General features: G+C 56.9%; 1 protein-coding gene across 5 annotated transcripts in view; it reads right to left on the bottom strand.

Moving 5' to 3' along the window:
* Positions 1–1782: 1782 nt before the first annotated feature.
* Positions 1783–27080, bottom strand: part of ACOX3 (acyl-CoA oxidase 3, pristanoyl) — a 67253-nt gene continuing 41955 nt past the window's right edge. For all 5 annotated transcript variants that reach the window (XR_012434600.1, XR_012434599.1, XM_045392070.3 and 2 more), the window contains 6 exons: positions 26892–27005; positions 19684–19799; positions 12853–13027; positions 11352–11419; positions 6330–6416; positions 1783–2570 (listed from right to left, as the gene is read on the bottom strand). Coding sequence is in view for 3 of the 5 variants with exons in the window: in XM_045392070.3 (XP_045248005.2) it covers positions 2451–2570; positions 6330–6416; positions 11352–11419; positions 12853–13027; positions 19684–19799; positions 26892–27005 (680 nt within the window). In the remaining 2 variants the exon portion in view is untranslated. The remainder of the gene's footprint in view (positions 2571–6329; positions 6417–11351; positions 11420–12852; positions 13028–19683; positions 19800–26891; positions 27006–27080) is intronic.

Raw genomic sequence — 27080 nt, 5'->3', positions numbered from 1 at the left:
AGCTCTCTGGTACGAGAACCCGTCGTGTCTCACATGGTGACACCATGGCCAGGCATCGCAAAGCTCTCCAGCATGAGAACCCATTGTGTCTGACATGGTGACTTTGTGGCTACAAGCATCACAAAGCGCTCCTGCATGAGAACCCGTCGTGTCTGACACCAAAGTCAAATGTGTTTATTTCTGTAAACCTTGAACATACCCTTGACCTTGAACAACTTCTATGACCTGCTGGTGGAAAAACAGGTAGTTTCAGACCAAAGGCTGGACTAGACCACAAACCAAGGTCCCAAGTGATAAAAAAGATAAAACATGAAAACCCCTCCAGAGATGCCCAAAGCTCAGTTACTTGGGAGACAAGGACAGCTGGGGCCTGCTCCAGAGGGCAGTGAGGCAGGAGTGACCGTGACTCCAACTCAGGCTGGCCACCACCAAGAATCTAGCTGCGGGCACATCAGAGGACTTCGGAGCCTGTTCCTTCTCGCTTAGAAAAGCTACAGGTCTAGGCAAAGGAGCCGTCCACACACACACACAGTCTGAGGCGTCCTGTGAGGGGGACCCCGATGGAAAACTGCATGACCCTGGCTGACAGCCCACCCAGGCCCAACTGCTCTCTTGGGCTGGGACCCCCAGGCAGTGGCGCTGGGGACCCCTGGGCCCGTGAGGCCTGTGGGTGGCAGCCTCAGTGGGGAGTGAGGCCCTCTGACACTGGCAGGCACCACTGACGTGTTCTCTGGGTTTGTACTAGGAACCGCCCCATCGAAATCGCCAAGGGCCTGAGCACTGTCTCTCATTCCCATTCTCTCTGAAAGCAGGAAGAGTATCATAGACAAAACACACTTAAACCATGAAGAGTTTGTTTAAACCCAAGGGAGCTTCTAAACCAGAGCAAGATGAATTCAGGTAGGGATGCTCCTTGGTTCAACTGATGATGGACACCAGCGTCTCAGCCTACCTATTGCGTCTGAGCCCTGTGCTGGGGCCCTCGGGCACCAGGGAGGTCCCATGGCTTCTGATCCCACTTGGCCACTTCCTGCTGCCTGCCTGCGGCAGTGTCCAGCCTGTTGGGGCCAGTCTCCTCCTCTGCAGACACAGCTAACGGCACAACTCAGCCCACACGGTTGGCTGAGGGTCCCATAAGATGATGAATCCTGAGTGCTCAGCAAGGCGCTGGCTGGCAGGCGGTAGGTGCTCATCAAAGAAGCCACTAATTACCCCTCAGAGGCCCCTGGAGCCCCAAAGGGGTGGGATGTAGTGGTGGGGTGTCCTGCCCCTTTTCTAAACATGAAAATGAGCTTGAGAAGTGGTTTCCGGTGCTGGAAATTCAGTTTTTAAAACCATTCTGGACCATGCCCTTCAGACGCTCAGAAGTTCTCTGCGCTACTCGGAAAAATAAGAACTGGTCCTAGTTGGTTCAGCACCGTCCTGAGACACACTGGGTCACATCTGTTTGATGAACTGTGGTGACAAGAGCGTGGCCACAGGGGTCAGGGGGCACCAGAGTGACCCAACTCCCTGCTACTGATGACAAAGCCCTTCCGTGCCCTGAGCAGATGAGAGGTTAAGAAGCAGGACCCAGACGCCAAGACGGCACTGCTCTGGGAACCTAACACTGGGAAGGGCAGCCAAGCCCACGGCCCTGCGGGGAGCAGGAGTGACCAGGGGAGGCGTGCACCGATGGCCCCGGTCTGCTGCAATCAGGCTGTGGCTAGCGCCATGGGGACAGGCCACATGTGTGCAAGGACCTGCTGGGCAGACTCTGCAGGAACAAACAGATCAAACATGTTACGAATAAAGCGATTTGTATATAACTGGCAGGGGGGCGGGGGTTGGAGACTGAATTGCCCACTCAAATCATTACTTTTTCAAAAAACATTTCCTCGACGGACATTTCCAGCTCCACAAAAGAAAGTAATCAAATAGATGTCCCTCCTTAAGTCTTAAACCATGACATTCAGATGATCTATGTGCAAATTAATAAGGTTATGACATAATTTGATCAGGTGACAAAGCCGAGGGAGAGCTGACAAAGAACCAGACTGGCACCACTGACTTCTTCATGAAGTGGAGCTCTGGAAAAAATCTAGACAAATCACAGGTTGTCTGACCAGAAAACCCCTGACTATGGGCTGTCTACTTTAGAGTCAGGAGCTGAACCCTGAAACCTGAATGTGCGAAATTCTAATGATCAAAAAACCCACAGCGCGTCGCAGACATGATCACGTGCATTTCTTTTCCACGCTGCAAATCACCACAATCCCAGAGTAGCCCAGCCGGCCGGGCGCCTCCCTCCCGTCTGCCTGGGCGGTGAGGTCAATCAGCAGTTTAAGCGCAGAGGTGCGGGCTCAGAAGGCAGCAGCAATCTCCAGCGTGTTCTGGAATCAGAGGTTGAGGTCCACGTCTGATTAGTTCCCTTCGTTTCATTAGACTTGGCTGAATGTGTGCCAGCGCCACTACAGCTTTGATTTCAGACTTCCTATGACAGGTTTGTTCACAGAAAACTCTGGCCACCAGGATGCCCGCTCCAACACCTTGCTTTCCTGCAGGACAGCGCCCCAGAGGTTTTTGTAGAGCTGCAAACAACACGTACATAGCAAGTGAAGGCAAAGAAATAAGAAGGAAAAGATTCCTAGACAGCTGAGTGTGCAAATGCAACTCCTCAAAGTTTTTGTTAAAAACACAGGAAATTCGGCCGGGCGCGGTGGCTCATGCCTGTAATCCCAGCATTTTGGGAGGCCGAGGTAGGCGGAACACCTGCGGTCAGGAGTTCGAGACCAGCCTGATCACCATGGAAAAACCCCATCTCTACTAAAAAAAAATTCAAAATTAGCCAGGCGTGGTGGCACATGCGTGTAATCCCAGCTATTCAGGAGGCTGAGGCAGGAGAATCACTTGAACCTGGGAGGCGGAGGTTTCGATGAGCCAAGATTGCACCATTGCACTCCAGCTTGGGCAACAAGAGTGAAACTCCATCTCAAAACAAACAAACAACAACAACAAAACGGAAATTCTCTCACTTTTTAGAGAAATTTTAAAATGATTTAAATTTATATGAACTTTTTTTTTTTTAGTAGAAAACAATTAGGAAAATTCAATTATAAAGTACCATAAAACACACTTATAATGAAAATCACCCCCTCGCCCTCGCCCTCTTCTTTGGAAATTATTGGCTAAGTGAGGTGGCTCGTGCCTGTAATCCCAGCACTCTGGGAGGCTGAGGAAGGCAGATCACTTGAGCTCATGAGCTAGAGACCAGCCTGGGCAACATAGAGAAACCCCATCTTTAAAAAAAAAAAATGCAAAAAATTAACTGGACATGGAGGAGTTCACCTGTAGTCCCAGCTACTTGGGAGGCTGAGGTGGGAGGATTGCTTGAGCCCAGGAGGTTGAGGCTACAGTGGGCCGAGATCGTGCCACTGCACCCCAGCCTGGGTGACAGGGTGAGATCCTATCTCAAAAAAAAAGAAAAGGAAATGATTGTGGGCAGTGGACACCCTGTTTCTTAGTAATTGCAGCCACCACAGGATTCTGCAAGGCTGCATCGACGGCCGCTCTGAAATCTGCTCTCACACCCCAGGCCGCTACAGGCCGCACAGGTGGCACATGGCCACCAGCAGCAGGACGCCCTCGCCTGGTGGCCCTTACTGGCTGACTCTGGGACCTGGGCCACCACACCCTGCTCCTCTTGTCCTGCCCCAGGCCAGCACTCCCCTACGGGATGTGCAGACTTCCCTGCTCTCAGCCTAAGCAGCCTCACTGGGAAGATGGGGAGAGATGCTCCTGTCTTGGAGGAAGGCTGTACAAACAAAGGGCGAAGGGCGACTAAGCAGACACTTCACCCGTGCAGGTGGGAAGGGGCAGCCCAGCCCATCTCCGGAGCCTGGGGAGGTGGTCTATTTTGCATCCAGCTTATGTTGACCCTTTTATTTACAAGAAACCCCTCTGCCTGTCCCCGCTAAATGTACTTAGCAACCCCTCCTCCCCACTCTGCTACTCTGGGCTCCACAGATGCAGATCCAGGCTGCTGCTCCACAGGGCCTAGGTCCCAGCTTACGTTTCACAGTTTGGAGCAGCAGGCTTGGTTTAAGGATGGTCTCAACTCCCCTACGGCTCCGTTTGTCCGTTTACAGTGAATTTCTTACCCGGCAGCTCCTGGTTAATACACCAGTTCCTTGCAACTGGGAGAAATGTACTTTTTTTTTCTCTGAGATGAGGTCTCTGTTGCCCAGGCTGGAGTGCAGTGGCACGATCACTGCTCACCACAGCCTGGACCTCCCCAAGCTCAGGAGATCCTCTCACCTCAGCTTTTGTAATTTTTATGGACGGGGTTTTGCTCTGTTGCCTAGGCTGGTCTCAAACTCCTGCGCTCAAGGGATCCGCCCGCCTCAGCCTTCCAAAGGGCTAGGATTACAGGTGTGAACCACCACGCTCAACCAGGAATGCACGTTTTATAAACCATCCTGCCAGCAACACCTCCAGTCGGCTCTGGTTTTATCTGTGGAACCGAGCCAGAGGGGCCCCTCCATCATGGGCACGGTCTCTCCTCTCCTGGGTTGTTCCCTGCCTCTGCAGAGCAAGGCGCAGCCAGTGGATGCTCCAGGCTGCTCCTGTATGGGGCAGACAGTCCTGTGTGCTCGGGGGTCCTCCATGGCGGGTCTGGCTCCACTGTCTCTTCGAATGCCTGTCTACCTGGTGAGCCCCCTACCTCCTGGTGAGACTGCCTCTCCCAGGGAGGTGGGTAGGGCAAGTCTCCCTCCTACGTGCTCCCCCAGGATCCAAGGCTCCCCCCAAGTCTTCTCTCCCTACAGCAGGGCACAGTTCCTTCAAATCCTGGCTCCGCCACTCCCTGGCCGGGAAACCCACTGGGCTTCTCTGGATCTCAGTTCTCAGCAGCAGGGATCATCTGGGCTGTGTGGGCTCAGGGGATGGTCGGTGGTCAGCCCCCTGATGCGGGACAGCAGGCCCTCCGCAGAGATGACCATCCCTGCCTCTCCTACTACTGGGAACTCTCACCTCCTGCCCTGCTCACCCGGCCCCTGGCACTACCTGCCTCTTGGCACACCTAGCCCAACCCAGGTGTAGCCTGGGCCATGCTGAGGCCAGGCACTGGGCCCTCCCTGGCTAAGCCAGTAAGGACTCATGCACGGACTTCAGCATTCCCTGAGGACTGTGGGTGGAGTCCTGCCCACTAAGGCTGAATCTCCATTTGAGCAGAGACCCAGGTGCTGGCAGATGCCTCAGCAGAAAGAACTCAGTCGTGGGGACAGGGGGCAGGAATGGGGTTGACCCCTCTGTGGCTCACAGCTGGGGGACCTCAGGGCACGGGACATGAGCACTGACACGCCGAGTCCCTCTAGCAGAAGATGGACACAGCCCTATAAGCAGTGGGGTGCTGCAGGGCACCCAGTGGACCTGTGAGCGTCACCCCTCAAGGGCATCATCAGGTGGGAGGGAAACACAGGGTCAGTGATGAGGCCAGCAAGGGCCACACTGCAGTGGCTGGGGCACTGCCTCAGCTGGACGCCAGAGAAGGCCTCTCCAAGGCAGCGAGTCAGCTTATACTGAAAGAATGCAAGGCACTCCAGGCAGCCAGAGCAGCAGGCACAAAGCCCTGGGGTGGGCACGGGCCTGGCACGACAGATGGAGAGGCCAGTAAGGCTGGATCTGGTGGGCAGGAGGGGAGCGTGGGGCGAAGGACCCTGGAGGGATGCAGTGGCTGCCTGGGGCTGGGGCGTGGCAGGGTCAAGGAGGCTGGTGGAGGCTCCCTCGGGGAGCAGCCCGACTCCATCTGCTTTGAAGAAATCATTATGGAACATGGGGGGCTGGGGAGCCACAGGGAGCCAGCTGGGGGAAAGTAGGACAGGGGAGAGTAACCCCAGTGACAGCCATGGATGGTCAGAGGGGACAGAGGGGCCTGGGGATTCCAGGACAGGGATGGGGGAGAGACCTGCATGGCCAGGAGCCTGCATGGTCAGATGGGGGTAAGACCTGGGACCGGGGAGGCCAGTGGGGAGTGGGGAGTGGGAAGAGGGCAGAGGCCACAGTGTGTGGACCTCCAACTTCTGCCTGTGCAGGCGGGCAGTGCCACCACCCCATCTCGAGAGGAAAAAGCAGGCAGGGGACGGGAAAATCCCCTGCAACCACAGAGCCAGCATGGCGAAACACCAGAATGAGGCTGTCCCGACTTGTCCTGGGCCCTCCCCACAGAAGCTCCCCCAAGTGTGACCACTTTCCAGAAGCCACCAGACCCCCGACCCACAGAAGCATCTCAGCTCCGCAGAAATGCCCATCGGCCCTTGGGGCGCCCCTGTGAGGCCCTGTCCTCCCTTTACCTCGCCGTCCGCTCTGCCAATCGGTGAGTCCAGAACAAAGTCAGGAGGAGCGATCACGTCTACCAGGGCAACCGCGTCGTCTTTCAGCTGTTGGAAAACAAAGCCCAGACACTTGGCACCTCCCGGGAATTTCCATGGTGACCAAAGGGTAACAGCCCTGTCCGTGTTTGCTAGGACCCACTAGCAACGGGTAACCTGAGCGGCACGTGCGGCTCTGCTGCCAATGCGTGATCTCGTCACTGGCCTGGATTCGAGTCCCTGGCTGTGCGCGGGAATGTTTTCACCATGCTGCTTTTCACTCAGGACTGCCAGGGCTTGTTTCTTCCCAACAAGGTAGAAAAGGCCCTTAAAAGTGACGACCCTGCAGCTCGTGAATTAGCAGCTGCCTCCGGAGGCTCATTTCTAAGCTTTGGCTTATGTGGGCAACTGCTGTTCCAGTAAAGGAAAATATGTCCAGAAAACATGTAATAGAAAAGGCATTTATGAGCACTTGGAAAAGCCATAAGCATACAAAGCCTCCTCGGTTGGCAGTGGTTTTATTACTCTCCTATTCCACTGAACAAATTATTCTTCAATATGACACATGAAATTTATATGAGTGGATTCTCAAGAACGTCCTTAAAATGCAAAAAAAAGACCGGGCACGGTGGCTCAAGCCTGTAATCCCAGCACTTTAGGAGGCCGAGGTGGGCGGATCACGAGGTCAGGAGATTGAGACCATCCCGGCTAACATGGTGAAACCCCGTCTCTACTAAAAAAATGCAAAAAATTAGCCAGGCGTGGTGGCGGGCGCCTGTAGTCCCAGCTACTCGGGAGGCTGCGGCAGGAGAATGGCCTGAACCCGGGAGGCGGAGCTTGCAGTGAACTGAGATCGCGCCACTGCACTCCAGCCTGGGGGACAGAGCAAGACTCCGTCTCAAAAAAAAAAAAAAAATTCTCCTTAAAATATTATGAAATGCCGTGGCTACACTGCATGGAACCCAGGAATGGGAGACACCGTTAATGATATGGATCAAAGGCAATCGGTCAGCACAGAGTAATAAAGGCCACAATGGAGAAACTGAGTGAGCCTCTGCGCTTCAACGCCGTGCTCTGCAGGGTGTGGCCACCTGGTCCTGGTCCACGTGCCTCGGCATGAAGGCTGCAGACAAACGCCACTGCTCCCGGAGAGAAGCACTTGGCAGAGCACAGGTGCTGAGCCCAACAAACGTGTTCCGTAAGGGTCCAGGTAGGAGATGTTACCAGCTTTGTGGGCCACGGTCTCTGGCAACTGCCTGCTCTGCCGTGGTAGCACAAAGACACCCGCAGACGACACTCAGGTGAACGGCAGGACTGGGCTGAATTTGATGGCCCTGGCCTAGCAGATGGCTGGCACCCTCTCCACCTGGCTGACCGTGGCCTCCCCAAGAGAGTGGTGTGGACGGGCACACACAGAGTGGCACACAACAGTCAGCCAGCCTTGGCCATAGCCTCACTGGGAAATCAGATGTGGCTTTTTTTCTATTTTTTTGAGACAGGATCTGGCTCTGTTGCCCAGGCTGGAGTGTGATGGTGCAATTACGGCTCACTGCAGCCTCAAACACGTGGGCTTAAGCCACCCTACCTCGGCCTCTTGAGTAGCTGGGACTACCGGCATATGCCACCAGGCCTGGCTAATTTTTTAAAATTATTTTTTGTAGGCCGGGCGTGGTGGCTCATGCCTGTAATCCCAGCACTTTAGGAGGCTGAGGCGGGTGGATCAAAAGGTCAGGAGATCAAGACCATCCTGGCTAACACGGTGAAACCCCGTCTCTACTAAAAATACAAAAAAATTAGCTGGGCGTGGTGGCGGCGCCTGTAGTCCCAGCTGTTGGGGAGGCTGAGGCAGGAAAATGGCGTGAACTCGGCAGGTGGAGCTTGCAGTGAGTTGAGATTGCGCCACTGCACTCCAGCCTGGGTGACAGAGTGAGACTCCGTCTCAAAAAAAAAAAAAAAGAAAAAAAAATTATTTTTTGTAGAGATGAGGTGTCACTACGTTGCTCAGGCTGGTCTTGAACTCCTGGCCTCAAGTGATCCTCCTGCCTTGGCCTCCCAAAGTGCTGGGATTATAGGCGTGAGTCACCGCACCCAGGCACTTTTTATAAACAACACCTCCCGCTACGCCCCCCTCTGCAAGGTTACCCCTGTGCTTTCCTTGGCTCACCTGCATACTCCGAAGTCCTCCACAGGGTCAACACGGCCCCAAGCGGGTAAAGTTTGGCTCTTGGAGGAGCCAAGGAAAACCCCTCCCTGTGGCCGGTTCGATGTTAAGAGGAGTAAATGTGGCCACAAACGTGTACCACAATTAGACACACCCGTCTCCAGAACGGCAGGCTCAGGGAAGGGGTTTATACAGTGAATCCCGAGAGAGGCTCACAGCCAGTCACAGGGACATTCCACTGGTCCCAGATCAAGTGTGAAAGCAGCGACAGGGGAGATGAAAGGCCACGTCTCCAGTCACCGGAGACACTGCGCTAAAATGCAGCAGTACGCGGTCCGGTTCCTACCAGCAAATGTGGAGTGACGTCTCCGTGGACACAGTGGTCCTGCCCGCCGCGGCAGCACCAGCACCAGCACAAGTGGCTCCTCAAATTCAGTGCAATGAAAGGAAATCTGAGACCCTCACTCACACAGCCGCCTCCCCCCGACCCAGCGTCTACCACGCTAACCAGCACAGCAAGGGGGCTTCTGTCCCTGGATAGAAGACAGCTGCCAGATCAGAACGTGGGGTTGGGGCCCTCTGATTTCCTGGGTGACATAGGTAATAGATTATGGTAAACAAGGACACCGCCAGGAAACAAATTGGAGGCTGAGTCCCCTGAACGCTCAGAGAATTCTCAAAGTAGCTGCAAACGGTGTGTGAGAGGGCCTGGGTGTGTGCAGATCTGGAGACACCCCGACAGGTTACTTTTGCAGAAATTTCTGATGTTGGCATATTTTCTTGTAATCCTCCAGTTTTTACTAAACCCTGAACAAACATTAATGTTTGGGTTGCAAAGGCAGTGCGTGTCGGCTCTGGGTGACGCTAAGGGGGTGCGTTTCAGTCTGGGTGACGCTAAGGGGGTGCGTGTCAGCTCTGGGTGACGCTAAGGGGGTGCATGTCGGTCTGGGTGACGCTAAGGGGGTGCATGTCGGCTCTGGGTGACGCTAAGGCAGTGTGTGTCGGCTCTGGGTGACACTAAGGAAGTGCGTGTCAGCTCTGGGTGACGCTAAGGCAGTGTGTGTTGGCTCTGGGTGATGCTAAGGTGCATGTCGGCTCTGGGTGACACTAAGGTGGTGCGTGTCAGCTCTGGGTGATGCTAAGGCAGTGTGTGTCGGCTCTGGGTGACACTAAGGAAGTGCGTGTCAGCTCTGGGTGACGCTAAGGCGGTGGATGTCGGCTCTGCGTGACGCTAAGGGAGTGTGTTTCGGTCTGGGTGACGCTAAGGGGGTGCGTGTTAGCTCTGGGTGACGCTAAGGGGGTGCATGTCGATCTGGGTGACGCTAAGGGGGTGCGTGTCAGCTCTGGGTGACACTAAGGCAGTGCGTGTCAGCTCTGGGTGACGCTAAGGCAGTGTGTGTCAGTCTGGGTGACGCTAAGGTGGTGCGTGTCAGCTCTGGGTGACGCTAAGGCAGTGTGTGTCGGCTCTGGGTGATGCTAAGGTGCATGTCGGCTCTGGGTGACACTAAGGAAGTGTGTGTCCGCTCTGGGTGACGCTAAGGTGGTGGATGTCGGCTCTGGGTGACGCTAAGGGGGTGCGTGTTGGCTCTGGGTGACACTAAGGCAGTGCGTGTCAGTCTGGGTGATGCTAAGGCGGTGCGTGTCGGCTCTGGGTGACACTAAGGGGGTGTGTGTCGGCTCTGGGTGACACTAAGGCGGTGCGTGTCAGTCTGGGTGATGCTAAGGTGGTGCGTGTTGGCTCTGGGTGACGCTAAGAGGGTGCTTGTCGGCTCTGGGTGACACTAAGGGGGTGCGTGTCGGCCCTGGGTGACACTAAGGCGGTGCGTGTTGGCTCTGGGTGACGCTAAGGCAGTGTGTGTCGGCTCTGGGTGATGCTAAGGTGCATGTCGGCTCTGGGTGACACTAAGGGAGTGAGTGTCAGCTCTGGGTGATGCTAAGGCAGTGGGTGTCGGCTCTGGGTGATGCTAAGAGGGTGCGTGTCAGCTCTGGGTGACACTAAGAGGGTGCGTGTCGGCTCTGGGTGACGCTAAGGGGGTGGGTGTCGGCTCTGGGTGTCGCTAAGGGAGTGGGTGTTGGCTCTGGGTGACGCTAAGGGGGTGCTTGTCAGCTGTGGGTGATGCTAAGGCGGTGCGTGTTGGTCTGGGTGACGCTAAGGCGGTGCATGTCAGCTCTGGGTGATGCTAAGAGGGTGCGTGTTGGCTCTGGGTGACGCTAAGGGGGTGCGTGTCAGCTCTGGGTGATGCTAAGGGGGTGGGTGTCAGCTCTGGGTGAAGCTAAGAGGGTGCGTGTCGGCTCTGGGTGACACTAAGGGGGTGCGTGTCAGCTCTGGGTGATGCTAAGGGGGTGGGTGTCAGCTCTGGGTGACGCTAAGGCGGTGTGTGTCGGCTCTGCGTGACGCTAAGGCGGTGCGTGTCGGTCTGGGTGACGCTAAGGTGGTGCGTGTCGGTCTGGGTGACGCTAAGGCGGTGCGTGTCGGTCTGGGTGACGCTAAGGCGGTGCGTGTCGGTCTGGGTGACACTAAGACGGTGCGTGTTGGCTCTGGGTGATGCTAAGGTGGTGCGCGTCAGCTCCTCTGGGTGACACTAAGGTGGTGCGTGTCGGTCTGGGTGATGCTAAGGCAGTGCGTGTCAGCTCTGGGTGATGCTCAGGCGGTGCACGTCGGCTCCTCTGGGTGACACTAAGGTGGTACGTGTCGGTCTGGGTGATGCTAAGGGGGTGCGTGTCGGCTCTGGGTGACACTAAAGCAGTGTGTATCGGCTCTGGGTGACGCTAAGGGGGTGCGTGTCGGCTCTGGGTGGTTGTGTAACATGGATGTAGAGAACACGGCAGCACCCACGGCTCACCTGGGAACACAGGGCCAGGACGGCGCTCTCCAACACTTCTCCTGCCTGCTCACCAGAGAAGTATCCACCTGCAAGCATAGCCTCGGTCATGTGGGGGCTGGGTCCTCAGTCCAAAACCAACCCCAATACCAACATGCCCTGAGTGCACTTTCCAAATTGGCCACACAGGAGGCCTGTTTTGGGTGAACACATCAGTGTCATTGCTGTCCCCAGCCCAGCTGTGACCCGAGGGGCCAAGTTCTGACACCCTTTTCCCACTCAGGCATTGATGGTCTCTGGCCTGGGGCAACGAGGGAGGCAAGGTCCCAGGCTCAGAGGTGACGGGTGGCCACTGGGCTCACACCTGCTGGAGCTCAGGGAGGCTGGGTGGGTTCCTCCCTCGGGAGGAAGCAAGGAAGGGGCTCCTGGGCAGAGCGAAGCAGGGGTGCATGGCAGGGGGCGCAGGCGCGAGGGGGTACCTGGGACCACCCAGGGGAGTCGGGAGGGGGGTGATGGGCGCCTGCAGGGACTCAGAGGCTGCAGGGGGACTTGGCCCTTGGTGTCGCCTGCAGGGACTCAGAGGCTGCCGGGGGACTTGGCCCTTGGTGTCACCTGCAGGGACTCAGAGGCTGCAGGGGGACTTGGCTCTTGGTGTCGCCTCCAGCCGCTGTGGTTTCTGGTGGGGCCCTAAGAGGTCCAAGGCCGTGGCCTTGTGCGTTCGGGAGCGCATCTGTGGCAGGATCTGCGTTTGCTATGATTTTTGCTGGCGAGAACTGTGTCTTATCACTTAGGGTTTTTCTCAGGTAGCAGTGGGGCTCCTGCCCTGTGCCCGCCCTCTCTGGCAGACACTCGTGTCCCTTCCTTGGTGCACCTGGGCATGGTCAAGGCCTCCACGGGGTCAGCACCACCTTCCAGGGGGTAAACGCTGGCTCTTGGGGTGGGGAGGATCTTATTCTTCACAAGCCCAGAGATGCAGGACATGAATGGATACGTGGTATATCCTAGTACCAAAGATGCATGGGTGCCAGCCATTGGGAAGAACCACCTAAAAAGACTTGCTGGGGGCAACAACCAACAAAAGGTTGACAAACTTTGGTTTACCCCATTCCCACCAATCCTCCAGGAATCAGCCCCAGCACCCCGTCCTCCAGGAAGTCTTCCAGGGTTCCCAAGTCTAGACACTCCTGGCTCGTGTCTCTCTGTGCCTTATGGGACCTAGGGGGTGGCCTTCTGCTCTCTGCAGAGCCCGGCAGGCTGCCTGGCACGAGGGGGCCTTCTGGAAGTGCTCTCTGAACCGAACCCCAAGTGAAAGGAAAATTGGGTCTCTTGGCACCACCCTGACACTGTTCTGCCCCATATGCTTCTCATTATGGAAGTGGGCTCCTCATCTGTCCACAGCGCTCTCCGCCATGTTCAGTAAGTCCTGTGGAAGGAGGACAATGGTGCAGGAAGCAGCTTCCTAGATACAACAGCGGGGCCCTGACTCTGGGGAGGACAGCAAGCCCGCAGTCAGAAGCCTCACCTCGGTAGAGCAGGGCCGCGTGGCGGCTCAGGGACCAAAGGGCGTACAGAGCACTGAGCCGCCCCAGCACGGCCCGCAGCGAGGGCGGCACGCAGGGCTGGTGCACGTGCTCATGGAACCTCTGCACCACGGTGAGCTCCAGGAAGGCCAGCGCCAAGGGACGGCCGTGGGACACCTGGAACACAGGACGGCATCATAAGGACCATGAAAGTCCCAGCCCCGCCCAGATTCCCGGTGGAGGAAGTTCTCAGGAAACACGAACGCGGGTCTGCATTCCCGTGCAAGTCCTAGGACAGTAACATGAGGTGAGGCAGCACACAGACGCCGTGCAGCATAAGACGTTTCTAGAACACGATGGAAAAGGCCTATGTGAAGATGGAGCTGGGAGTGCTCTGGCTCCACCGACGCCCTCTAAGGCCTCAATCTCAGCTCAGCTCCCATCTGGGACTGGGAGAGGCACGGTCATTGCACACCGGGCCTGGGGCAGGCTTCGGGATGCTCTGCGGCTACAGTGTGGGCGCCCACCAGGAGGCCCCCGAGGGCCCAGGACCTGGCTTCTTCCACACAGGAAGACAGAGGAGCTGGAGAAGGGGCTTGTCAAGCTCCTCCCTGAGCTCAGAATTGACTTCGCTTCTCCAAAGGAACAGCCACCCCCTCCTCCAAAGCCTCCAAAGCACGCTTCTCTCCTTTCTCTCCATGCTGTACATCCCCCGCAGGCTCTGCTGCTCCCATCTTTATGTCCATGAGTGCCCAATGTTTAGCTCCCACTTATACGTGCGAACATGCAGCATTTGGTTTTCCGTTGCTGCGTTAGTCTGCTGAGGATAACGGCTTGTAGCTGCATCCATGTTGCTGCAAAAGCCATGACTGTTGGTAGTGATGGCTGCACGGTATCCCGTGGTGTCTATGTACCCCATTTTCTTTATCCAGTCCACCGCTGTGGGGCACCCGGGTTGATTCTACAGTTTTGTTATTGTGAATAGTGCCGCGATGGACGTACAGGTACATGTGTCCGGCTGGCAGGATGACTGCTTTTCTTTGGGGTATGTACCCAGTAATGGGATCGCTGGGTCGAGGGGAAGGGCAACTCTTAGCTCTGAGAAATCGCCAAGCTGCCCTCCACAGTGGCTGAACTAATCTGCGTTCCCACCAACCGTGTATCCATGTCACTCTTCTCCACAGCCTTGCCAGCATCTGCTATAATATCAAAAACATTTGCTGATAATCATCAACTTCACTTATTAGCCTTTCTTTCCCTGTCTCCCATTTATCATCTCACCAGATATTTTAAATTAGGAAAACAACACACGCATTGCTTGACTTGTTAGGATGAGCAGGTGCCATTTTTAAAATTAAAAAAAATCCAGCCAAGCGATGAAATACAGGGTACGGGGGACCGACTGCTGCAGGAGGACCCGGCTGCGTGCCTGGCCTATGCTGCTGCCCCAAATCTTCCCAGAACACAGCAGGGCGAAGCACACGGCAGCAGGGTCTCCAGTCACAAAGCCAGTGTCCTCCAGGGCCCTGTTGGGATCAGGAGCCTCGGGAAAACAGAAACCGGGAGAAGCTGCTTTCCCGTTCTGCTTCATGCCAGCCTGACTGGTCCCGTCCCAAGACCCCCGCTGGGTCCTGCACACTCATGGGTGGGCCGTCCCCCTCCTGAGTGTGCCATTCAGGAGAGTGCCAGGAAGGCCTGTCCTGCTCCCTGCTCTCTGAGCATGGAGTGTGCCAGCCCGGGGCCTTGGGGCTTCCTGCCCTCTCCTGATCTCACACGTGCCATAGCTCTGGGCCTTGGTTTTGGCGGGATCTGGACTTGCACTGGGGCCGTGGGGACTGCATGACAGACCCCAGCTAGGACTAGCACCCAGAATTCCCAGAGCCCTGCCAAGTGAGGTGGGGCAGCCCTCAGGCTCCCACCCGAGGCCTCTGACAGGAGGCTGATAATACAGGCCTCTGGGGGAGCTGCCAGGCGTGGTGCTGCAGCTCCAGGCCTCAGCCCCTCCTCCTTTCACCTTCCATGAAACAAGCAGGCGACGGCACCTGCACCCCCGCAAGCTGCTCCTGCGTCCACGAGAACACGGCAATTCCATTGAATCCGCCCACACCCCAAAACGTGCTCCCACACCACAAGGGCCTCTCCTCTCGCCATGGGTCCTCTGCGAACCCCAATCCCAGCCAATCCCAGCAGGGCCCGGGCACAGAGAGGCGGTCCTCAGAACCGAATCTGAGTCTGAGCCCTGTGCCCCGCACCACTCTCCCCCTCACCTGCAGTCGCCACGCCGCTTCAGTGTGTTTTGCCATGAAAGTGACACAGCGTGATACAGCGATGGCACAGGCCAGACAGGCCGTGGGGGCCAGAAAGACAGCCCCCTCTGGAACCTTGCTGCTGTCAAATAATGCGTCCCGAGTGCCAGTGAGTTTTGAAACACAGAGTCACTCGGCTCTGCAGCTGTGCAAGAGAGCAAAAGGCGTCATACAAGCCTCAGTGTTGTCTCCCGTGTGGTGCTGCTGGGGTCAGGGCAGCCCTCTCACAGGAAGTGCCTGCGATGGCAGCTCTATTGTGCTCGACGGCATCTCGGTCCCCAGGATTTGCCTGCATGACACTGCGCTGTTGTTCCAGGAAAGGTCCACATAAGGCCAGCAGTCACTGGGGGGACACAGGCTCTGACGATGGGCTCCCTAAACAGTGTCTGCCATGGCAACCAGCAGAGCTGACCACAACATTAACCAACGTGGGCTGGGGCCCAGGAAGCATCCCACGTGGTATGAACTCCGGAGACCCGGGGGGACAGTAATGTCTCAGGTGCAGTCCCTCCCCATGGCCAAAGTGTCCCCATAGCTACGGTTAGGGCTGGCGCACTCCAGCCAAGAGTGCTCACGGCACCCACAGACACATCTGGGAGTCCCACTGCCCCCACCAGCTGCCCCCAGACAGGGCAGGGGCTGGACTGTGCTCTACGGGGATCTTCTGGACCACCTCAGCTGCCCCTCCAGAGCTGCCAAACTGTCCCCAGCTAGGACTGGGACAGGCACTTCTCAGGCTCCATGCAGCTATGGTCAGCTGTCCCTTTATAGCAGTAAACCCGGACACCCAGGAAATCTTCAGCACAGAGAGAGGGGAGGGTCCCAGTCTGGTACACTCTGATTTCTGAAGTACATTTTAAGAGGCAATGGATATAGTTCAGGCAAAAAACCAAACCCCAAATGGTCCAAATTCAGAGAGCAGCCACGCAGCCTGGGGAAAGGGCTGGGCTCTGTGACAGCTGGCCTGGGTGCAATCCTGGCCCTGGCACAGGCGAGCTGGGGGACCTTGGGCATTTCTCTTGGCCTCAACTTCCTTCACTCCCAAAGTAGACAACATGAAACGACCCAGATACAGAATCCAGCATGTGGCTCAGGAAGAACAAATGTCCTCGTCCTTGTCCGCCTTCTGATGTGCAAATTCCTGAAGGGAACCTGGAGCCCTTGTGACAGGGGTCGATCCCAGGGTGAAGGCAGGCTGCGGGGACGCCACCACCTATCTTTTTAGTCCCAGGTTGGAGGCAGGCTGCGGGGACGCCACCACCCACCTTTTTACTCCCAGGCTGGAGGCAGGCTGCGGGGACGCCACCACCCACCTTTTTACTCCCAGGCTGGAGGCAGGCTGCGGGGACGCCACCACCCACCTTTTTACTCCCAGGCTGGAGGCAGGCTGCGGGGACGCCACCACCCACCTTTTTACTCCCAGGCTGGAGGCAGGCTGTGGGGACGCCACCACCCATCTTTTTAGTCCCAGGCTTGAGGCAGGGTGCGGGGACGCCACCACCCACCTTTTTATTCCCAGACTGGAGGCAGGCTGCGGGGACGCCACCACCTATCTTTTTAGTCCCAGGTTGGAGGCAGGCTGTGGGGACGCCACCACCCACCTTTTTATTCCCAGACTGGAGGCAGGCTGCGGGGACGCCACCACCCACCTTTTTAGTCCCAGGCTCGAGGCAGGGTGCGGGGACGCCACCACCCATCTTTTATATCTACTGGCTGTTGAACACGTGAAGGTGTCACTCAGCCGAAAAATGAGAGAAATGCATTGTTAAAGACCTTTCTGCGCATGCCTGGCTTACGGTGGGTAAATGGTAGATAGCAGTTATTGGCAAGAGCCAGAAAATGTTTAAAAGTTAATCAATTTTACCCACCAGGTCAAAGAGTAGGCACACTTCTAACAAAAATGCCAGTAACCTTCTCAAAGGACACAGCCGTCACCCTCTCCACGAACGGTGCTGCTGCCCGAGCCCAGCCTGATGCCTGCGGAAGTATGGCTTTGACCTGCAGCTCCTGGCCCTGGCTCCAGGTCAGCGGCTGCTAGGGCTGGTTTCTGACCAGGCGGGCATCTATCTGAAGGAGTTTCTTCCTTCCTGAGGGTGTTCTCTGTCAGCGACATGCCACGTGGGCTTCCCCAGTCTGCTGTGTGTCTTCTGATTTTGTTCGGAGCATCTTTTGCAATGCAGAAATGCTGAACCTTCATGCAGCCAAATCCGATGGTTTTATTTTTTAACAGCTTCTGGCTCCCATCTTCCTGAAAAGGCTGGTCTAGGCTGAGGCTTTCTTCTTATGCCGTATTGCAGGGGAAGGGGCTGCATCTCCCATGGGCCCCTTAGCATCCAGCCCAGGGCCCCAAGGGCTCTCAGCTGTCACAAACGTCCCCTGCTCTTGAAAGCTCTGCGACCCAGAGCAGGTCTGGAGCACGAAGCCCCACCCTGGCAACTGCTTTCCCTCCAAGGCCTTGTGGCTGGTGTCTGTGGGTGTCTGTCAGCTTCACAGCTCGGCCCAGGGTCACCGTCTCAGCCGGACTCAGAACCCAGGACCCCTCCTGGCCTCTGCCGCAGGACTCCCTGAAATTCTGTCACCAAGTTCTCGAAGGAAAAGCTGAAGGTAAGTGGTTTCTCAGCAGCTGAGCCACACACTCGGGGTGTTGTGGGGTCACACAGGCTGCGGCCCCAGCATAGGCCGGGGCTGGAAGGGGGTGCTAAGGACCTACCAGGCAGTTCTAAGAGACACAGGTGTTGTTAGGAATGGGGTCCTTTTGTGCCCTCCGTTTCTGGGGGTCTTGTTTCATAACTCATTGGAGAATCTCCATTCCATTAAAAAAATTCTTTTTTTCTTTTCTGAGACAGGGTCTTGCTCTGTTGCCCACGCTGGAGTGCAGTGATGTGATCGTGGCCCACTGCAGCCTCAACCTCCTGGGCTCAAGCGATCTTCCTGCCTCAGCCTGCCTAATGCGCTGGCATTACAGACACGAGCCAGTGCAGCAGCCTATTCCACCTTAACACGAGGATGTGGCCTGCAGAGGAGGGAGCGGTGGAAGCTGACAGGCATCCATCGGTTTCTGAATGACCCAACCTGCCGTGTTATCAGCCAGGGTGGGTACAGAAGGCAGCCTGTTCTGGGTCACTTCAAGTCTCCTATTTTCGGTCACCATGGCCCTAAACTACAAGTTCTACTGACCCTGGCCACCTGCTGACTTCATTTCTTTTCAGCTATAAATTCAATCTGGGTTTCTTTTTTTCTTTTTTTTTGAGATGGAATCTTGCTCTGTCACCCAGGCTAGAGTGCAGTGGTGTGATCTCGGCTTACTGCAACCTCTGCCTCCCATGTTCAAGCAGTTCTTCCTGCCTCAGCCTCCCAAGTAGCTGGGACTACAGGCGCCTGCCATCATGCCTGGCGAATTTTTTGTATTCTTAGTAGACACCGGGTTTCACTGTATTCGCCAGGATGGTCTTGATCTCCTGACCTTGTGATCCACCTGTCTTGGCCTCCAAAAATGCTGGGATTACAGGCATGAGCCACTGCGCCCGGTCCAATCCAGGTCTCTTTGAGCTCGGCAGGAGCCCATCCTTCCCGCTTTCTCTCCTCATCCCAGGGCAGGTGTGTGCAGCAGGTTCTAGAGGTGCTGGCCTGAGGGGCACGGCTGCCCCCCAGCAGCAGGCTGTGGGGTGCCAGGCCTTCCCAGAGACAGGCAGACATGGACCTGGGTCCCCACAGCGGCTTCATTATTGAAGCTGACCCATAACTTCATGAACTGACACTAGGGAGAAGGGGCGACAGCAGCTCTCTCCGTATCCATGGCCTCCCTGCACAACACTCATGGCCTGAGTCTCCCCACAGCTATGGTTAGCGCTGGCGCACTCCACCAAGAGTGCTCACGGCACCCACAGACACATCCGGGAGCCCCACTGCCCCCAACAGCTGCCCCCTAGACAGGGGAGGGGCTGGGCTCTGCTCTAGGGCAGACAGCCGGGACAGGGCTGGAATCACATGGAACCAGGTTCCTGGCATGACAAGGCGTTTTATAACAGGCTGTTTTTTCCCTGTGGCTTCCCAGAACACAAAAGACAGCCCTGTCCAGGTGTGAGAACCAAAGCACTTTCCAAGGCCAATGACGACCCACTCACCATTGCCACCCCAGCCCCTCGGGAAGGCAAGAGCAACTTGTGGAAAACCAAGCAGGGCGCTGGCGTCACTCCCATGAGTCAGGAGGGAGCACTCTGAGTGTCTGCAGTGGTGTCCCTGCCTGTCTGTGCATCCAAGGCTCTCACAACCCAGCGCTTCACTGCTCCGGTTTATGGGCTGGGAACCGTCAGGCACGGTAAATGTAACATCCATGACCTCCCCAGCCCAGCAAGACAGGTGCCGCCATCCCTGTGTTACAGAGGAGCTGAGCAAGCAGCAAAGTCATCAAGTCATCTGCCCAGGGTCACGGGAGCTCAGGGTCTGGGGCCTGAACTGCCAGGGACACAACGACTGGGGAATTAAGAGCAAATAATACAAAAGGGAATTTTGAAAACAAATACCTACCTGGCAGTTATTCCTTGCTTCAAAGTCACTGCTTCCTGATCTTTTCTCTTGGTTTAATTTTTGATAAGTCTCTCGGAGCAGGTAGCAAACCAGCCACTTGTATGCTGCCAGGGCGACTTTGGAACGAGAAACAGAAGGAGAAAAAGTAACAATAGAGAAATTAGCATTTGTCACGACTCACCCCCAGGGACAAGGCACTGCCAGCATCCTGCAGGTACGGCGTCATCTTCGTGACAAGCAGGCGTATGGGGTGGGTCTGATTTTATAGGTAGGGAAACTGAGGCACAGGGACGGCATCTGCCCAGGGCCCCTCTGGCTGGAGGCACTTCCTGGCTCAGGCTGGGGCTGTCCTGAGTTCTACACTGTTCCAGCAGCCTGGAGGCCACAGGGGCACGGTGCCGCCACTAGAGCGGACCCTCGAGTGCGACAGCCGCACGTTCTCGCACGCACCAGGCTCGGTCTGTGTGAAGCGTGGTGCTGTCCCTGCAGCATCAGCCAGGACTGCATGGGCAGCAGGACAACTGCCCGGCGGTGGTGCCCAGTGGCAAGAGGAAGGGGTGCTTCCGTTCACCTCCCCCTGCCTGGCCCTTGGACCTCACTGCCTGCTGGAGCTGTGGAACTGGGGACTGACACGGTGGGGGAGGGGGTACCTGAGGCCTCGTACCCTGGGGGCCCCCCCCCAGATTCAAAAGGGCAGGAGGGAGCAGATGCAGCAGACAAGGAGGCCCCAAGGTGGGGTGTCAGGCAGGACAGCTGGAGCCCCCTCTTCATCCTCCCCTTCCCCTGGCAGTGGTGCCCACATCTGCAGGGCCCCCTACAGCATGGCCAGAGCTGGCCTCCCACAGTACTCCCTATGGACCAGGCATGGTCCTGAGACCCCACCAGGCTGTACTGCTACCACCCCCCTGATGAGGACATGGGCCCAGGCACATGGCGAGCATGTAGGGGAGAGCTGCGGACCAGCTGCACATGGAGGCCACGCTCACACCCACTCCCTGCCCAGGCACAGAGGGCCTGGTGCCCGGACACGAGGCACCTCCAGGCTGCAGGGGGCCTTCTGCCTGGCAGCCGGTCTTGCTCAGAGATCCCAGGCAGGAGAATGGGGTCAGCCACGCTGAGTCTGAGCCCAAAGGCTGAACTCAGGGGGCCTTGGGATTTCCTTCTATGTCACACAGCCCAGGTCACTGGGAAGAAAACACCCAACGTCGAAGTTCCTGCCACAGCACACCCGACTGCTTTCGGCTGTTACATCCATTCACCCTCACAGCATAACTGAGAGGAACTGAGTCATAAACCAGAGCAGGCCGTTCCCCAGGCTCAGACATCAGGCGGCGGCCGGAGGTCTCAGCTCCCCAGCGGGAAGGAAAGGCAGGTGCCGCTGACCCCGCAGGCGGGGCACAGGCAGGGCTGGGCGGAGGTTTCCTCCATACAGGCATCTTCAGGGAGCCAAGGCTCCCCTTGCCAAGTCCTGCCAGGCATGAGGCGTTGAATGGTGGCCCCAACTGACTCCCACGGCTGTGAATATGACCTTTGTTGGGAAGAGGGTCTTTGCAGATGTCATGACGTTGAGGTACTGAGGGAGGTCATCAGGGACTCCTGGACTAGGGTGGACTCTAAGTCCAATGACACGTGTCCTTACAAGATGCAGAGACGGCAAAGTCACAGAGGAGGCAAAGGCCAGCATGATGCAGCCGCAGCCAAGGACTCCTGGAGCTGCCAAGAGCCTGGGCAGGAGGACTCCCCCGCAGAGGGAGCGGGGCAGCCCTGCCCCATCCTGCCTTGGGGTTTCCGCCTCTGCACCGAAAGAGTCACTGTCTGCTATCTTTGGTGCCCAGGCCGTGGCCCTCTGCTGCTGGCAGGCTGCCCAGGGCTCATCCTTGAGCCTCACATGCTACCCTTCAGGACATTACAGGAAAATTCAGGTCCATTTTGCAACCAATGCTGAGGGGAGGCCCTCATGACCACCGCCTGTTCCTAAAGGCTCTGCCACATCCCAAGCTCTCCCCGGCAGGGCAGATGGTCACGAACAGCAAGGAAAGGTGGACACTGTGCAGTTGTGCTTTCCATGACTTATTTACATAGCAACAAAACCAAGGAAACGGTCTGGCCAGAAACCGCTTGTGCAAATTCCTTCTGACCACACCAGAGGCCCCCGTGTCCCACCACGCATCAGCCATAGCTGGGCTTCCCTCCCAGCCTGTCCTGGCCGTTCCCAAACACTGCCCCGGGAGGTGTCCCTCTGTGGTGGACACTTCACGGCAGTTACCCGAGTTTTCCAATCTATCTCTGCAACCAGAATTAACCCATGAGGCTTCCCGTCGACGGCCAGTTAGACCGTGCTGTGGGCTGCAAGTGAGAAGAACTTGAGAAATGAGTTATGTTTGCACCGTGTTTTTCCTTACACTCTGCTTTTGGTTCTTGGTTTTTCATTAAAAAATAAAGCATGTCAGTCTGATGTGTTCACATGCAGGGGAGAAGATCCCCCAAAAAGCAGATGACAGCAAACGAAAGGTGGGTGCCATGTGTGTCATTTCCAGAGTTAATCTGGAAGTGAAACAGTATCGCTGAAATAAAGTACGTGGAAAACGGGCACTGACGGGCAGCGAATTCTCTTGCTTGGAATATGGCTGCTGGCGGCCCAAGGAAACGCCCAGCGTCAGCAACCTCTGTCCTCAAGACTCTCCCAGAATCCTGGGTCACCACAGCCTTTCCATGTGCCACACACCAGACGGACTCGCGAAGGTGCCCCCAGCTGCCCAGTGCACCCAATGACTGCCCCTCGACCTGCCCCCCTCCGCAGCTGGGACTCCGTCCTTGACCCCATGGAGAGCTCTTCGCGTGCACTGCCTGCCTTTCGGGTGTCGGTTTCCTCTCCTGTCTCTGAGGCCAGTCCCCGCTGCGTCAGCATCGGACACTCCTAACTCGGATTCTGACCCAGGCAAGCCCTGGAAAGCAAGGCCTGGACGGCGGCCCCAACTCCTCAGCCAGATCACGGGCCCGGGTCTGACCATGCCCACCGCTCTGGTGCTCCTGAACGGCCGGTGCTTCCCAAAAGCACAACGCACAGACCCTCCAAGACACCCTCAGGTGCCGGCTTTGTGGGAAACATTCCTTGACCCACCAAGGCAGACCTCACCTGCACCTGTGTCTGTTGTTTCCAATGAAGTGTTCAGGACAGTGGCCCCCCACACACAGCAGCCCCCCACCGAGGGCACCATGGCCTGGCACCTGCCAGGCAGCACGAGGTGACCGCATTCCCTCTCCACTGTCTTGCAGGAGCAAAACAGGCTCGGAGAGATTAAAGCCTAGCTCAAGGTCACAGCGGGGGGCAGTGCTGACCCAAGAGCCTGTGCTCCCATCCTCTGGGAACACCGTCTGCACCATGAACCCCACTGCTCACCTCACATGACCTCACCATGCACTCCACGTGACCTCACCACTCACCCACGTGACTCCACCACTCACACATGGCCCCATGTCACCTCTGGCCTACATTCTGTGACCTTGCAGTCCACACATACACACGTGTCCGGGTAGTGAACACTGCAACTACTTACTACGAATGCACACCAGCCCGCTAAAGGAGAACAGGGCCGATCGCAGGGAGCAACAGCACAGGTCCCAAGGCACAGGGCTGTGACACTCAGCCCAGCACACGTGCCTGTGCAAAAATCAGAGGAACTCAACAGAAAACCCGGCCTTCCCTACCCAAGTCAGAATAGGAACCCCTGAAGGACCAGCCATGGGCTTGGCAAATCCTCCACCCTTCCTCACAGGCGAGCACAACCCTGGAAGAGGCCTGTGTCTCTTCAATCCTGCAGAGCCTGAGGGCCCCACATCACTTACACAGCTTTTACCAAAGATCCACATGACGCAGGCTGCAGTCAGCCCTGAGCCCTGGGATCTGTGACCAAATGCCCTTGAGACGACAGGGCTGGCAGAATCCACAAGCTTCCCTGCGATGTGAGGGATAATGGTGATCTCGCTCCCACACCACTTTCCACAAGAGAAAGTCATTTGCCTTTGTTACTCTGGAAAACGTTTTCACTTTGTTGCATCTTGTAAACATTAGGGCAGTTGCAGGAAAAGCAGATGACTTTGGTGTCTCTCCCGACGATGGAGAGACTGTAAAATTGCTTTTGCTTTCACAGTCTCAGGGGAAGGGGAGGGAAGAGGAGAGGGTGATGGGCACATGGAGAAGCTGGCTGCGCTGTCTATGTTTTGATTTTATTAATATAGGGAGTGATGGTTTTAGGAAAAAGGTTTTGGTTGGGTTGAAGTTACTACAATGATTAGGTCATTTTCTAGTTCTTCCTGTGGCAACATTTGGGAAGCTTAGAAACTGACTTGGGGCCGGGCGCGGTGGCTCACCCCCGTAATCCCAGCACTTTGGGAGGCCGAGGCAGGCGGATCACGAGGTCAGGAGATCGAGACCATCCTGCCTAACAGGGTGAAACCCCATCTCTACTAAAAAATACAAAAAATTAACCAGGCGTGGTGGCGGGCGCCTGTAGTCCCAGCTACTCGGGAGGCTGAGGCAGGAGAATGGCGCGAACCCGGGAGGCGGAGCTTGCAGTGAGCCGAGATTGCGCCACTGCACTCCAGCCTGGGCTACAGAGAGAGACTCCGTCCAAAAAAAAAAAAAAGGTGACTTGCAAACATCAGAAATAGGTCATCAAAACGTGTCCCCATTTCCTACTGGCACCCAAACAGGCAGGCTGAGGTCTGCACGGTTAGTTACCGTCAGAAGCTGTAACCCAGCGCAGGGCCCACGGGAAACCAAGCAGTGACGCGGGCGCGTCCTGATGACGATGCTGACGGTGCAGGCAGCGGAAGGCACCGGGAAACTGGCCCGGCCCAGGCACCACACGGGCTTCGGCCATGGCTGTGTGTTCTTTGCCGTGTGAACAAGTAGCCCGCAGGGCAGGAGACGGACAAGGGCACACGCTCGGGGGCTGCTATCACATCCACGGCGTCGGTCCTGAAGGCCGGAACGCGTCTTCCACGTGCGCCTGTCCCCTGCGTGGCGGAGGCCTGCGCTCCCTCCTCCCGAGGATCCAGGGGCCTCCCAGAACCCCTGGGGACCCTCACATTCTGATCTCCTGAATGCAAAGCCAAGAGCCTCCTCCATCTCCAAATCCCTGCTCTATCTGCCCAGCTGAGTGTGCCGCACCTTGAGAGCGGTTCCTGCCCAAACTCTGTGGCTGCTGAGCTGAGCACTGATTTGGCGCCAAGTGCCGCACTAAGTGCTTTAGGCGCTGAACTCAGTCCACCGTACGAAAACGTTATGAAGGGGATACCATTACCATCCCTGTGCTGCAGATGAGGAAACCGAGGCAGGAAAGCTGAGGAACTTGCTGTAGGTTCCACGGCCGGCAGGAGGAGGGACCAGGATCAACCTCTGGCAGCCTGGCGGGAGCTGATGTCTCGCTCCGGACGGTGGGCCTGCTCTTCCAGTCTCGGGTGTCAGGGAGGGGTTAGTTTCTACCTGGCCCACCGGGACAGTGCATTGGGACCCCTCTCGGCCCTTCTCTTCTGCACAAATAGGTGCTTTGGTGGCAAAGCAAAGACGTTCACTAAAAACCGCTGAGTGAGGTGATGGGGAGATGGAGGCGTCGCTGCGGGTTCGAGCTGTTCTGTGATATGCGGCTTGACAGATGGGGGCTGTGGTGGGAGGAAGGCATTTCACAGGGACACGGGTGGCATGGAGGTGGGGGCAGCTCCAGCCCGGCTCTTTCTGTCAAATCTCACCCAGACCAATGGGCAAGAAGCATCCAGGAGGAGTAACAAGAGATTCAGAGCTTTGCAGTCCCACAGGCTTGGGTATGAATCCTTGCTCTGTCCCTGCCTGCACCCAGGCAGCCAGAGCCGAGTGCTCTTTAGGAGTACCCTGTAGGACACGCAGAGCTGCGCCGGGTGCTTCTATGTGGGGGTACAGGGCAGCCCCTCTCACCTGTCCCAACTGCCTCTCACCTCCATTTCCACAGAGCAACCAGAGTGGCCTTTTTCAACATTTTTAAAAATATGAATCATCAAAACAAGTAGCACACCCCATTCCACCAGGCCTCTGGCGCTCACCTCCGGTCATTCACAACAGGGGAACAAGATACACGCTCGCATCGAGATGAGCTCCGCACGGGCTGGGCCCTGTTGCCTCCTCCTCCTCCTGAGACACCCGTCCATTGGACATACCCATGGCTGCCCCTGCCTTTCACTGAGACCTCAATTCAAAGGCCAAGACCCTTGCAAGGGGGTCACCAGTCATGCTCTACCTCACCAGCCAGGATCACTGCTTTGCAGAATTCCCGCTGCCCTAAGACTGAGGCCTTGGGATGTTTTTGTGTCTGCTGGTCTAGACTGCAAAGTCCCACGAGGGCAGGCACGGGGTCTCAGTCATGCCGGCCACTGGCCCCGAACTGCAGAGTAAGTGCATAACAAGCACGTGCAGAATTAACCAGGGAACGCGAGAGCAGCTGCTCTCCAGAGAGGGATCCCCTGTCAGGATGCAGTGCAGTCTACAGGGAAGCTGCTTTGCTTTCCATGCTGCCAGCACGGCCGGACGCCCCATTCCCAGCTCTCGTTTCCACCTTTCTGAGCAGACCCTGTGAGGTGGAGCCTGCAGCAGCTCCCATGACACACCTGCAGGAGGCTGTCCATGGCCAGCTCTGTGTGGACCCCTGGGAGGAGGCCCCACCCCCACCACCACACCCACGGGAGATGAGCCTGTGCTACAGGGGCCGAGGGAAGGAAGCGTGTGAGATGTGCCAGGGCGGGAAGGGGCATCTGCTGTTTGGGGAGCCAGGAGGGGCTGGGGGTGGGGAAGACCAACAGGTGAGGTGGCTGGGAGGGCCCAGGGACAGCAGCAGCCCAGGCACCAGGGCAGGGGGCAGAGGCTGCTCAGTGGACAGAGACTAGGCCAGGTGGCCCCTCACCCCCTTTATCCTACGGGAGGGGAAGGCAAGAGGCAAGGCATAGGGTGGTGAGTGGGCATCCTTCAATTCATCTGTGGAGTCAGTGTCTAACTTGGCATCGGGTGCAAAGAGATTATTCCATGAGCCAGCCCAGGACAAGCTGCATGCAGGGCCTCCCACCACCACTGCTGCCCTGGCTGGAACTGCCAAGGGCCCCCTCACCGAGGTACGGTGTGTTTCCTGGGGGGAATGACGGGAAATCAAGAGATCAGGGGAGCCCTCCACCTGCATGTTTACCTGCGGAGTCCAAGCAGTCGGCAACACTGGAGACCTCAAACTTCTGGTCAAGGATGCTGGGATAGGCGTCCAGAAAGTCCACCGACTTCAGCGGACTGCGGAAGCAAGCTCCATCTAGGACACACATTCCAGTGACTTTGGTGGAAGACGGGAACCCAAGCCACTGGGGACCCCAAGCCGGGGGCACCC

The sequence above is a fragment of the Macaca fascicularis genome, chromosome 5 (assembly GCF_037993035.2).
Source record: "Macaca fascicularis isolate 582-1 chromosome 5, T2T-MFA8v1.1".
Taxonomy (NCBI): domain Eukaryota; kingdom Metazoa; phylum Chordata; class Mammalia; order Primates; family Cercopithecidae; genus Macaca; species Macaca fascicularis.
This window is presented reverse-complemented; position numbering and strand designations above follow the sequence as displayed.